This window comes from Panthera tigris, chromosome D1 (assembly GCF_018350195.1).
Source record: "Panthera tigris isolate Pti1 chromosome D1, P.tigris_Pti1_mat1.1, whole genome shotgun sequence".
Classification (NCBI taxonomy): Eukaryota; Metazoa; Chordata; class Mammalia; order Carnivora; family Felidae; genus Panthera; species Panthera tigris.
In genome coordinates, this window is record NC_056669.1 from 98,873,537 (window position 1) to 98,887,270 (window position 13,734).

General features: G+C 42.6%; 1 protein-coding gene and 1 pseudogene across 3 annotated transcripts in view; both read right to left on the minus strand.

Annotated features, from left to right (window-relative positions):
* FNBP4 (formin binding protein 4) overlaps positions 1–5,159 on the minus strand; it is a 44,547-nt gene extending 39,388 nt beyond the window's left edge. The window contains exons 1-2 of one of the 3 annotated variants that reach the window (XM_042957713.1): positions 4,884–5,159; positions 3,683–3,775 (exon numbers count right to left, since the gene is read on the minus strand). In XM_042957713.1, the coding sequence (XP_042813647.1) occupies positions 3,683–3,775; positions 4,884–5,112 (322 nt within the window). In that variant the 5' untranslated portion in view covers positions 5,113–5,159. Of the gene's footprint in view, positions 1–3,682; positions 3,776–4,464; positions 4,805–4,877 lie in introns of those variants that run through there. The other 2 variants (XM_042957712.1, XM_042957714.1) reach the window with 2 other exon arrangements.
* Positions 5,160–13,430: 8,271 nt separating this feature from the next.
* Positions 13,431–13,513, minus strand: LOC122231581 (annotated as a pseudogene).
* Between the last annotated feature and the right edge of the window lie 221 nt (positions 13,514–13,734).

Below are 13,734 nucleotides of genomic sequence, written 5' to 3' on the forward strand. Positions count from 1 at the left end.
AGCCACAAAACTCCAAGTTTCTTTAAGATAGATAATCCCATCTTTGAGAATACAACCCCAAGGAATAACTAAAAAAAAATTTCACACAAAGCTTCTGGCAACTTTATTTAAATAATGAAAGCTGTAAACAACTCAAATGCTCTCAAAGAGGGGACTGGCAAAACAAATTATAGCATGGAACCTGATGCAATATTAATCTATGATTAATCAGATTACAGGATTACATGCAAAAATGCTAATGGGACAAAAACTAAACACTAAAGGAATAAAAGGAAGATAAAAGCAAGCCATGAGATGCATGTTAAGTTCTAATCACACCTATGAAAATTTACTCCATCAATGATAAGGAATAGGAATGAATTTAGAGCTGATACTGAAAATAAAGTCCTAGTATTATGTAAACTTGCTTAATCTTAAAAAAAATAAATAAACAAAAGCTTCATAGGACCATAACCCATACTACTATTGAGATGGTACAGCTATTTAAAACCAGGACATTCTTGGGGCGCCTAGGTGGCTTGGTCGGTTAAGTGTACAACTTCGGCTCAGGTCATGATCTCACGGTCCGTGAGTTTGACCTCCGCGTCGGGCTCTGTGCTGACATCTCAGAGCCTGGAGCCTGTTTCAGATTCTGTGTCTCCCTCTCTCTCTGCCCCTCCCCTGTTCATGCTCTGTCTCTATCTCAAAATAAATAAACATTAAAAAAAAAAAAATTAAAAAAAAATAATAAAATAAAACCAGGACATTCTTTGAAGCCATAGTCCTTAGCAGTCTTTTACTGAAAGGGGTGCTGGCTGCTGAAACCTCAATAGGCTTACCTTTAATGGATGGTGCCACACAATTTATAGTGCAAATCAACTACATTAGGTAGAAAATTATTTCTTAGGTATAAACTGAACTTGATAAGCTTCAAACAGTAACTATTATTTTTCTAATAAGTCTACAATTGCCTCAAAACATCGTTCGAACAGTGTTTCAATCCTTTTGGTTACAGAAACTACTAACAATAAATATAATAAAAACTATGGACCCTCTTCCAGGAAAACACACCTGAGTGTAGAATTTTAGCCAATTTACAGACTTCTGACACTCATCAGTGGAGCTACATTACCCTTTCCTAGATGATGCTGAAATATCAATGACTATCATAGTAGTCAACTGATCTAACTTCAGAGCTCACTCTGAATTTTTCTTTTTTTTTTAATTTTTTTTTTTAACATTTATTTATTTTTGAGACAGAGAGAGAGCATGAACAGGGGAGAGTCAGAGAAAGAGGGTGACACAGAATCCGAAACAGGCTCCAGGCTCTGAGCTGTCAGCACAGAGCCCGGCGCGGGGCTCGACCCCACGGACCATGAGATCATGACCTGAGCCGAAGTCGGACGCCCAACCGACTGAGCCACCCAGGCGCCCCTGAATTTTTCTTAATTTCATATGCATATTACCATAATATTCTTCTGCATGAAAATATTAGCTATGCTTGCTGTACTGTATTATTTAAGTTTATTTATTTTAAGAGAGAACTCTCGTGATCAGTATAGGGGAGGAGCGGAGAGAGAGAATCCGAAGCAGGCTCTGCCCTGTCAGCACAGAGCCCGATGGGGGGGCATGACCTGAGCCAAAATCAAGAGTTGAAGGCTTGACCAACCAACTGAGCCACCAAGGTGCTCTACTGTATTATAAAAACATACTTTAACAACTTAACATTTATACTTCATTTCTGTGGAAAGAAATCTGGCATGTTTCTAGTGATAAAAGTAAAATTCTTTAAAATCATCTAAAAAAAAAAAAAAAAAGGAAAATTCTTGAGTATCTACTCTAATAGCTATAGAAGCCATACAAATAACAGAAAATGGTTTCACTTTGGGTTTTGTTTGACACATTTTTCCGGAGTATCACAACTGGTAGGTTAAGAACTGAATAAAGCAGATACCTTATGTTTCAGGATGAAGTTGGACAGAATGAAAATAGTTCTACTCACAAGGCACATGAAGGGCTGAAATGCTGACAGAGCAATTCAAGAAATTTCTTCTTGGAACATTAAATTTCTATTCATCATAGAAAACTCAAAATAACATACATAGTTTACAAATATAAAATGGCATTTCCTAGTTCTGAAATTTCTCTTACAACCAAGTTTTAGCTTTTCTAAACGACCCTATTTTTTTTACATGGCAACTGGGAGGAAAGGAGAACAAACTTCTATTATCTCAGGTGTCATGTCTGGACAGAACTCCAAACTGAAAGAATAAAATTATTACCAATTATAAAATATTTAGTATCAAGGGGTGCCTGTGTGGCTCAGTTGGTTAAGCATCCAACTCAGGTCATGATCTCACAGTTTGTGGGTTCAAACTCCGTGTTGGGCTCTGTGCCGTTGGCATGGAGCCTGCCTGGGATTCTCTCTCCCAAAAAATAAACTTAAAAAAAAATTTAGTATCAAAACATATTTTGATCTTTCAAGATATATAAAGACTAGCAAAAACTAACATTCTTGGCACTTGCTGTGTATCTGAACTTCATGTACCCTGTTCAATTTAATCTTCAAAACAACTTAGGGCTGGCTGACTCAGAAAAAAAAATTATTTTTAATATTTATTTTGAGAGAAACAGAGAGAGAAAGACAGAGAAAGACAGAGAGAGAGTGAGCAGGGGAGGGGCAGAGTGAGGCAAAGAGAAAATCCCAAGCAGTCTCCAAGCTGTCAGCACAGAGCCTGACCCCGGGTTTGATCCCATGACCCCCCAGATCATGACCTGAATGGAAACCAAGTCTTGGGACACTTAACCAACTGCGCCACCCAGGTGCCCTCCCATAAGATTTATTTTATGGATGAATGCACTCCCAAGGTATTAGCATTAATGCTAGAATGCCAATTTGAGACCAGGTTTATCTACAAAACCACTGTTGCAAATATTCCTTCACACTTAATAATTATTTATTTTTAAGACTTTATTCTTTTAAGTAATATCTATAACCAAGGTCTGGCTCAAACTCACAACACTGAGATCAAGAGTCACACCCTCTGGGGCGCCTGGGGGGCTCAGCTGGTTAAGTGTCCGACTTTGGTTCAGGTCATGATCTCATAGTTCGTGAGTTCAAGTCCCACATCGGACTCTGTGCTGACAGCTCAGAGCCTGGAGCCTGCTTTGGATTCTGTATCTCCCTCTCTGCCCCTTCCCTGCTCGTGTTCTCCCTCTCTAAGGATAAACAAATATTAAAAAAAAAAAAAAAAAAAAAAAGTCACAGGCTCTACTGACTGAGCCAGCCAAGTGCCCCTAAAAAATATTTAATAAGAGCAATTTTCAGCTCCACAAACATTTGCTAGGTACCAACCAAAGCATAGTGCTGGAAAAGAAATGCACAGAATGAAAGACATCCTTGGTATCCCCAAAGAACATCAAGCTAGTGGGGGAGCCAGAAAATTACAAAACAGGATTAGAAGAAAAATAGTAAAAGGTATTTTGGCTACAGAAAAAAAAGCAACAACAAACCTTACTTTGGTTTAAGTGTACATACCAGCAAGCCATCACATACAAAAATTTACTTTATTTTCAAAAATGTTAAATTTCCATTTTACGGGAGAAATGTAAGCAGCACCGAAGCATTCAACAAAATATATACAAACCCAATCTGACCCTAATGAAAGACCTTGTAGAAAAGATGAAAAAAAAAAAAGCGTACCTGTTGCTTTAACGGCTGTAGGTCTGGTGGTCATGACTGGTGGTTTGGAAGGATTCTGAACTCTGGGAACCTCCACCACCACTTCCTGTTCATCTGGATTTTAAAAAGGTACAAAAGAAAACTACAGTTAGACGGTGGACCAGAGAAAACACTACAGGTGACAAAACAATCTTTGATTTGACCTTTCAAATCTCAATTTCACCAACTTGAAAACAGGGTGTGTAAATCCATCACTGACCCAAATAACTGGGAGATGATAAACAAGCAGAGCTAGACTCTTCCACGTGACTAGCGACTTTAACATTAAGGACGCGAGGATGGTACATAAAAGTATACCTTAAGTCATTCAAAATTTTAAAAATACACAGACACAGAACAAATCTTCTCGGGGATACCACTGGGCCTTTAAACAAGCATAGCCAATGGAAACCGATTTAAGTTATATTTAAAAAATAAAATAAAATAAAATAAAATAAAATAAAATAAAATAAAATAAAATAAAATAAAATAAAATAAAAATAAGCAAGGCTAGCCATAGCATTTTTTCCCCCCTACAGTAACTACCAAGGGGTTATTTTAGCGCCTGAAAAGGTCCCGGCATCTCGGGCGTCTGGCCCCGTAGCAGCGCGCTGAACAGTTACTCTTAATCCAACAACCATTCCGGGGAGAAACCAACAAGTACTTGGGAACCCACAAGCGCCACTTCTGCAGGCATTTTGGGGTTACCTACCCATTTGGAGTTACGTTCGCTTTGGCTGGCATAATAAAATGGGCGTACTCACTTCTAAAGGGTCCCTCTCAGTTTCAACAAAAACGAAGGTAAAAGCACAGGACGTGTAGAAAAGGGCAGGTTTCCTATCTCCAGGCCTCGGAAGCGAAGCCCGGACTCTCACAAATATCCCCTGAAGTTATGCAAACCCGAGCGCCGACGCTGAGGAGACTCGGGAGGCCAGGCCAACCCCTGCACCAGAGATGGCGCCCCTCGGGCGGGCGGGCCGCGCGCGGCGCCGCCGGCCCCTTCCGCCGCCTTTGGGGCCCACATCGGTCCTCCCCTCGGGACCCACGCAGCAGGCCTCGGATGCGGAGCAAGCCCGCCCGCCCGGGTTTCTCTTCCTCCCAGGGCCCTGCCCTAGGCCGCAAGCCCCGAGCTCGAGTTTCGGAAGCCCCACCTAGGTGCCGGAGTTCCCTCGCGCACCTTTACCTTCTGAAGGCGAGTCGTCTGGGGCCGCGGCGGCAGTAGTCACCGTGGTCGTCGTCGTCGTCGTCGGTGGCGCCGCCGGAGCTGGCTGGCTGGGCGCCGCCGCCGTCGAATCCGGCTCCGTGTCGGGTTCCGGCTCCGGGTCCCTTCCCGGGGTGCTGCTACGGGGACCCGGCGGAGAGAGCTGCAGAATAGGCCTGCGGCCGGGTACCGCCCGGGACTTCTTCCCCATCGCGAGCCTGAGCGCGAGCCGCGAGCGTCGGGCAGCCGAGAGGGGCGGGCGCTCGGCGCGGCGCTGCGTAATCAATATTCATGCACCGCGACACCGCCTCCTCAGAGAATCTGCTTTTAACCGGCGGAGCGCGCGCCCGCGCAAGCGCCCTGGGTCCTGTACGCTATTCTGGCTCCTCCTTCCAGGGAGGCAGGGCGGGCTTTACCCACGGTGCTAGGCGATTGGCTGTTTTGATCCATTGAAGGAGCCAGTAGCCAGTGGAAAAGGAAAAAGAGTGAGAGTCAAGCCAATAGCGCGGAAGAGCCTGAGTTAGAACGACTTCCCATTACGAACTCCACCCATGCGTCTTTTGCGGAGTCTTTTCTTTATGCCCCTTGTCCTCCATCTTGTCCCTATTCTCTGCCTGCGGTTGGTTTTTTTTGGTGTGTATGTGTGCCTTGGGAAGTTGCCGTGCTTTCCGAGTCCTGCCGAGTTTCGTCCTGATTATTGTGGGTTACTTGGGGTGTAATGTTGAACACTGAATAAAATAGTGGGTCTTTTATGCTTTTGTAAGTTTTCTTAGAGCACAAATCTGATGTCTCATTGGGTTACTTACCAGCTGGAAAAAAAATCACTAGACATTGTACTTCATAAGAGGGAAAGTCCTAAATTGTTGCGGTGGTTTACAGCTTTCCCAATCTGGCCCATTGGTATCCTCAACCTGCTTCATCGTCCTTTAGCACTCTTCCCCTCCCTCTCCCCTTCTTCCCTCCTCTGGAGTCAGCCACTTGGACGCTAGCTGGAATACAGCATCGCAATGGGAAATTCTCCATTACTCAAGACCTAGTGCACTCGAGATTCCGTAAACTAACGTTCACTGAGCACTTAACTGTGTGTGAGGCACTCACTGCCTAAGCGCTTTACACGTAAAATTGTATTTTCTCACCACAACCTTGTATGGTAGATAACCCCTAATGTATAGATAACCCCTCAAATTTTCTTTTTTTAAAGATTTTATTTTTAAGTAATCTCTACACCTAACATGGGGCTGGAACTTACAACCCTGACATCAAGATTGCTATGCTCTACTGACTGAGACAGCCAGGCACCGCCATTTTTTTTTTTTTTTTTTTTTTTATAATTTCTACACCCAACATGGGACTTGAACTCATGACCTTGTGGTCAAGAGCCACAGGCTCTTTTGACTGAGCCAGCCAGTTTTTGGATGTAAAAGCCATGAAAACCGTGACTTACCCAGTTTGTTCCCTGTTTACGAAACACACTTTCTGGAACATAAGCACTCAATTTTTTTACTGAATATAGTATGTAAACATGTACAAACTTGAAATAAGTAGCAAGAATTCTTTCTTGCCTATGGGAGAAATATCTGGATTAGTGTGAGATTAGACTCCCCAAATTTCTGAAAAATTAGCTAGAAACAGGATAATTTGCTGCTTTGAAGCTATTATCAGTTTTCTGACATTTCTTAGGGAAGAGGCATTGAAATATAGTAGTTGTGCATAGGAGTTCTGAAGCCAAACATCTTGGTTCAAAAACACCCTCTGCACCTTCCAGATGTGGTTGCTTGGATAAGTTTCTTTTTACTTTTTTAGTGTTTGTTTTGAGAGAGAAAGACAGGTCATAAGCGGGGGAGGGAGAGAGAGAGGGAGACAGAATCCAAAGCAGGCTCCAGGCTCTGAGCTGTCAGCACAGAGCCCAATGTGGGGCTAGAACTCACAAACTGTGAGATCATGATCTGAGCCAAAGTCGGATGCTTAACCGACTAAGCCACCCAGGCACCCAGGATAAGTTTCTTAACAACCCTAAATTTTGTTTCAGCAGCTATACAATGTGCTAGTAACAGTATTCTTAGGGTAGCCGTGAAGTTTAAATTAGAACATAGTTTTAAGATCTTTGCCTCGTACAAAGAACAAAATAAGCAATCGTTATATGGTAGCTATTATTATTAATCAGCCTTTTACAAAAATCTAGATCCTATTATAAAACTGGCTGGAACCAAGTTGAGATTATGAGCTAAATCACAGTGCACAGAAATGGGAAAGGTTTTTTTCTTGGGGAACTTATATTTCTGGAGGTGACTGAAATAACTGTAATATTTATAACCATGGTTCTCAATGCTGTCTCTTCATAAAACCATCTGGATAGCGCTAAAGCAATATAAAAATTGGAATCAGTTGGATTGGGGGTGGGAGTACAGAGCTCATATCAATTTTTTTTCAAATATGCATTTATTGGGGCACCTGGGTGGCTCAGTCGGTTAAGCATCCGACTTTGGCTCAGGTCATGATCTCGCGGTCCGTGAATTCGAGCCCCGCGTCGGGCTCTGTGCTGACTGCTCAGAGCCTGGAGCCTGTTTCAGATTCTGTGTCTCCCTCTCTCTCTGACCCTCCCCCGTTCATGCTCTGTCTCTCTCTGTCTCAAAAATAAATAAACGTTAAAAAAATTTTTTTTAAATATGCATTTATTTATTTGAAAGAATTTTTAAAGTTTATTTATTTATTTTTGAAAGAAAGAGAGAGGGAGAGAGAGAACCAACGGGGGAGGGGCTGAAGGAGAGGGAGGGACAGAGGATCCAAAGCAGCCCCCAACTGACAGCAGAGAGTCCGACGAGGGGCTCAACGCCCAAACTGTGAGATCATGACCTGAGCCAAAGTCTGATGCTTAACTGACTGAGCCACCCAGGTGCCCACCCATATCAAATTTTCTTTTCAAGTAAGCTGTATGCCCAGCGTGGACTCCAAGATCAAGAGCTGCATGTTCTACTGGCTGAGCCAGCCAGTCAGGCATCCCAATATCAATTATGTCTGTCTGTCTGTGTGTATGTATGTATGTATTTATAATAATCTCTGCACCCATCGTGGGGCTCTAACTCATGACCCTGAGATCAAGAGTTGCATGCTCCTCTGACTAAGCCAGTCGGGCACACCTATGAATTATTTTTTTTAAAACTTTTTATAGTATTCTAATGCTTAGCCAGGGTTGAGAACCACTGGCTTTTGAAGGAGACAGAGTCTGCTGTTATTGCCCTCAGAGAAGGTGTTAGGGATCTGGACCAGGAGTAGGCAAATTATAGCTATATCAGACCTTTTATTTTATTTTTATTTGTTTATTTTATTATAATTATTTTTAAAGTTTGATTGATTGATTGATTGAGAGACAGAGAGTACAAGCTAGGGAGGGAGAGAGGGAGATACAGAGTGTGAAGCAGGTTCCAGGCTCTGAGCTGTCAGCACAGAACCCAATGCAGGGCTCAGACTTGCAAACTGTGAGATCATGACCTGAGCTGAAGTCAGACGCTTAACTTACTGAGCCACCCAGGAGCCCCTTAAAGTTTTTTGTTTTTTTAATGTTTATTTATTTATTTAAAAAAGCTTTTTTTTTTTTTTATTATTACCTTTCTTTATTTTTGAGAGGCAGAGAGAGACAGAGTGCGAATGGGAGAGTGGCAGAGAGAGAGGGAGACACAGAATCCGAAGCAGGCTCCAGGCCCTGAGCTGTCAGCACGGAACCCAATGAGGGGCTTGAATTCATGGACCATGAGATCATGACCTAAGCTGGAGTCAGACGCTCAACTGACTGAGCCACCCAGGTGCCCCTAATGTTTATTTGAGACAGAGACAGAGAGAGAGAGAGAGAGAGAGAGAGAGAGAGAGAGAGAATGAGTGAGGGAGGGGCAGAGAGCATGCTCCAAGCTGACAGCACAGAGCCTGAGGCAGGGCTCAAACTCAGGAACTGTGAGCTCCTGACCTGAGCCAAAGTCGGATGCTCAACTGACTGAGCCACCCAGACACCCCTTTAGAGTTTATATTTATTTATTTGAGAGAGAGAGAGAGAGAGAGAGAGAGAGAGAGAGAGAGAGAGAGAGAGAGAATGAACAGGGGAGGGGCAGAGAGAAAGGGGGACAGAGGATCCAAAGCAGGCTCTGTGCTGACAACAGAGAGCCCAATGCGGGGCTCAAACTCATGAACTGTGAGATCATGACCTGAGCCAAAGTTGGATGCTTAACCAACTGAGCACTTAGGCACCTCTATTGTATTGTATTGTATTGTATTGTATTGTATTGTATTGTATTGTATTGTATTGTATTGTATTGTATTCTACGGAGAGAGAGAGAAAGAAAGAGAATCCCAAGCAGTCTCCACACTGAGCACGGAGCCTGATGAAGGTCTCAGTCCCATGATCCTGGGATCATGATCTGAGCTGGAATCAAGAGTTGGAAGCTCAACCGACTGAGCCACCCAGACACCCCTAAAGCAGACCTTTTAAAGGGTCCTACAAAGGGGCTCCTGGGTGGCTCAGTCAGTTAAGCGTCTGAATTCAGCTCAGGTCATGATCTCACAGCTTGTGAGTTCGAGCCCTGCATTGGGCTCTGTGCTGACAGCTCAGAGCCTGGAGCCTGCTTCTGATTCTGTTTCCCTATCTCTCTTCTCCTCCCCTGTTCACTCTCTCTCTCTCTCTCAAAAATAAATAAACACTAAAAAAAAATTAAAGGGTCCTACAAACAACAAAATCAAAGAATGTGTGAGAGAGACCATATTTAGATTACAAAGGCTGAAATGTTATCTGGCTCTTTACAGAAAAGTTTGCATATATCTAGACTAAAAGTGGTCAAAGTTACTCCCTTTAAAGAAAAATCAGGCCTGATTCCTGTTTACTGGGGACTTAAGCACCTCTGGAATTACTGAGATTTTTTGGTTGTGGTGATAATGTTGTTTCAGTAAAACCAAATGATCAGGGCTGACATTTGACAAGTAAAACCTAGGAAGAACAATCGTTTAAGTAAACAAACATTTTCAGGGGCCCCTGAGTGGTTCAGTCAGTTAAGTGTAAGACTTTGGCTCAGGTCATGATCTCACAGTTCTTGAGTTCAAGCCTTGCATCGAGCCCCGCACTGACAGTGCAGAGCCTGCTTGGGATTCTCTCTTCCTCTGTCTCTGTCCTTCTCCCACCTGTATGTGTTCTCTCTCTCTCACTCTCTTCTCTCAAAATAAATAAACTTCCATAAATAGATGTGTGTTTACATATTAAATATATATTTAATTATAATTATTATTTGATGTGCAATGGGGTGATGTCTTTACTCAGTATTTGATGTTAACGTCAAAAGTTGACCTTCCTGAATTCATTTTAAAGCTCTAGGTTTTGGAACTTCAGGAGGTCACCTATAGAAATGGACTGTCTACAGAAGTCTCAGCTTTAGTAGGGTAGAATGAAGCTGTGTGTGTGTGTGTGTGTGTGTGTGTGTGATCTAAATTTTATCAGTCTCACTCCCAACTGGGTGCACTTTGATCAATTCAATTCTGACAATAAGCACCGCCTCCCCCCCCCCCCCTTAGGGATTTAGCATCAGATTCTATAGGCTCACTTCCCCCACAAGACTGCCCTTACTTCAGAAGCCAGCTCTCAGATTTCCCAGGACACTCACACTTTGGACTGGCTATAAGATTGGGGGTTCCCACGACCTCAACAAGTTCGATAATTCTCTAGATCCATTCACAGAACTCAGGAAAGCTCTATACTTACAATTACACTTAAAAATTTTCTTTTTAAATGTTTATTTTTGAGACAGAGAGAGACAGAGCATGAACGGGGGAGGGGCAGAGAGAGAGGGAGACACAGAATCTGAATCCGAAACAGACTCCAGGCTCTGAGCCGTCAGCACAGAACCCCATGTGGGGCTCAAACTCACGAACCATGAGATCATGACCTGAGCCAAAGTCGGACGCTCAACCAACTGAGCCACCCAGGTGCCCCTACACTTTTATTATAAAAGATAAACATGGGGGGGAAGTCTGGGAGGGAGCACAGTGCTCCCATGCTGCCTGCCCCCCCGTAGAGTTAGGGCATGTCACTCCTCCAGGCACAACGAAATGTTCCTTAACCAGGATGCTCTGTTCAGCCTTGGTGTACAGCTTTTACTGGGACTTCATTATACAGGCACAGTTGATTAAATCATTGCCCAGTGTGACCGATGAACTCCATCTCCGGTTCCCAGTCTTCCCAGGAGGTTGGCCTGGCCCAAAGTTCCAACTCTAGATTCACCATCACAGGGTTGGTCTTCTTGGTAACTGGCCCTATTCTGAACTTATCTAAGGGTCCCCCTCTACTCACCTGATTAGCATAACAAAGACTTCTATCTATATGTGTATACATATACGTGTATTTTTTAAGTTTAGTTTTGTGCGTGTGAGAGAGAGCACGCAAGTGGGGAAGGGGCAGATAGAGGGAGAGAGAATCCTAGGCAGACTCTGCACTTTCAGTGCTGAGGCCAGCGTGGGGCTCAGACTCACATGAGATCATGATCTGAGCCAAAGTCAGAGGCTTAACAGACTGAGACACCCAGGTGCCCCTATACATGTATTTTTTAAGTGTTCGTTTATTTCGAAAGAGAGCGCAAGCAAGGGAGGGGCAGAGAGAGAGGGAGTCAGGGAATCTGAAGCAGGCTCTGTGCCATCAGCACAAGCCCAACATGGGACTGGAAATCATGAACCGTAAAACCATGACCTGAGCCAAAGCAGGACGCTTAACCAACTGAGCAACCCAGGCACCCATATATATGTTATATATACATATACACAAATATATATATGTATATGTGTATATATATATATATACACATATATATACACATATATATATACACATATATATATACACATATATATATACACATATATATACACATATATATATACACACATATATATATACACACATATATATATTCTTTTTCTTAAAATTATTTACTTTAAGAGAGAGAGAAAGTGACTTGGAGAAGGGCAGAGAGAGAGAATCCCAAGCAGGCTCCACACTGCCAGTGTGGAGCCCTATTCGGGGCTTAAACTCACTAACCGTGAGATTATGACCAGAGCCAAAATCTAGAATTGGACACTTAACTGACTGAGCCATCTAGGCACCCCACAAACATATATATATAAATATTTTTCAAGTAATCTTTACACCCAACATGGGGCTCGAACTCATGACCGCCAGATCAAGAGTCACCATGCTTTGTTGACTGAGCCAACCAAGTGCCCCAACCAGATACATTCTTTATTATACTACACTATTTGACTTGTTTTATAGAAGTTCATTTAAACCATGAAACCTCACTTACTGGAAGAAATAGCTATTTTTAGTGTATACAGACAGCCATAGGTTATTTGAACAATAAATTCGTCTTTTGATGACGGAATTCCATACAGATGTGGAAAGGTATATTCTTGTAGATTGGGGTTAATGAGTTACTTATTAAGGTCTCAGTTTGTGAAAAAACATTAATACAGGACTGTTTCTAGGTACAGACAAAATTGGAAAGAACTGTGAAGATTAAAGAACACTTTAGAAATTTCTATTATACTGTGTTCTTTCTATTATACTGTATTCTATCATACTGTGTTCTATCTATAAAAATGGGGGCACCTGGGTGGCTCAGTCGGTTAAGCATTCCACTTCAGCTCAGATCATGATCTCAAGGTTTGTGGGTTCAAGCCCCACATCAGGCTCTGTGCTGACAGCTCAGAGCCTGGAGCCTGCTTTGGTTTCTGTGTCTCCCTCTCTTTCTCCTCAAATAAATAAAAACATAAACATTTTTTTTTAAATGCACCAGGTTGAGGTAAATTAGGGTAATTGTTATAGACTGTAATAAGACTTTTCACTTATTGATTAAACAGAAATCTCATTTACATTTATATTACCCCCCCCCCCCCCCCGCCATGAGGGGAATATTGGTATCAGCCACATCAGAACAGCCTGGCACCCAAAGGGTGGGCAAATAGTACAATCTATGGGGATGCACACAGTCCGTATTTTCTAGAACCTTCCATATCTTGTAACTTTTTATTTTTAAAAATTTACATCCAATTTTTTTTTTTTTAAGCTTTTGTTTTTCTTTACTCCTAAGTGCTCGGCGCAGTTTCAGTTTTAAGAGACAACACAGCCTGGACTTTGGGAGGGAATCAGAATGGGGAGAGAAAAACCCATAGTGAGCTGGTGAGAGGTGACCCCCGGGATTCTCGAGTGTTTTAGTGAGGACGACTGGCAGAGGTGACAATGCACAATGTATTTATAGAACAGATTAGCTTTTCTTGGAAGGTCACAAAAATCAGTGATAAACTTGGTAAGAATGGTCAATATGAAACTCATGTATATCATCAATTCTATTATCCACAGGAAATATTTTATTGTCACAGGCTGTTAAGGTAGGGACCTTATCAGTTACACCTTGTTACATGAAGAATGATAAAATTTCCGTTTGAGAGTCTTATCTTTATTTAATGGCAGTTAAGTACTAAAAAGGGGGGAGTTGTTTTTTTTCTTTTTTAATGGAATACTTCGCGAATTTGTGTCATCCTTGCATAGGGGCCATGCTAATCTCTGTATTGTTCCAATTTTTTTTTTTTTGTTTATTTATTTCTGAGACAGAGAGAGACAGAGCATGAGTGGGGAGGGGCAGAGAGAGAGGGAGACACAGAATCAGAAGCAGGCTGCAGGCTCTGAGCTGTCAGCACAGAGCCCGACGCGGGGCTCGAACCCGCGAACTGTGAGCTCATGACCCGAGCCAAAGTCGGACGCCCAACCGACTGAGCCATCTAGGTGGCTTTTAAGTTTATTCATGTATTT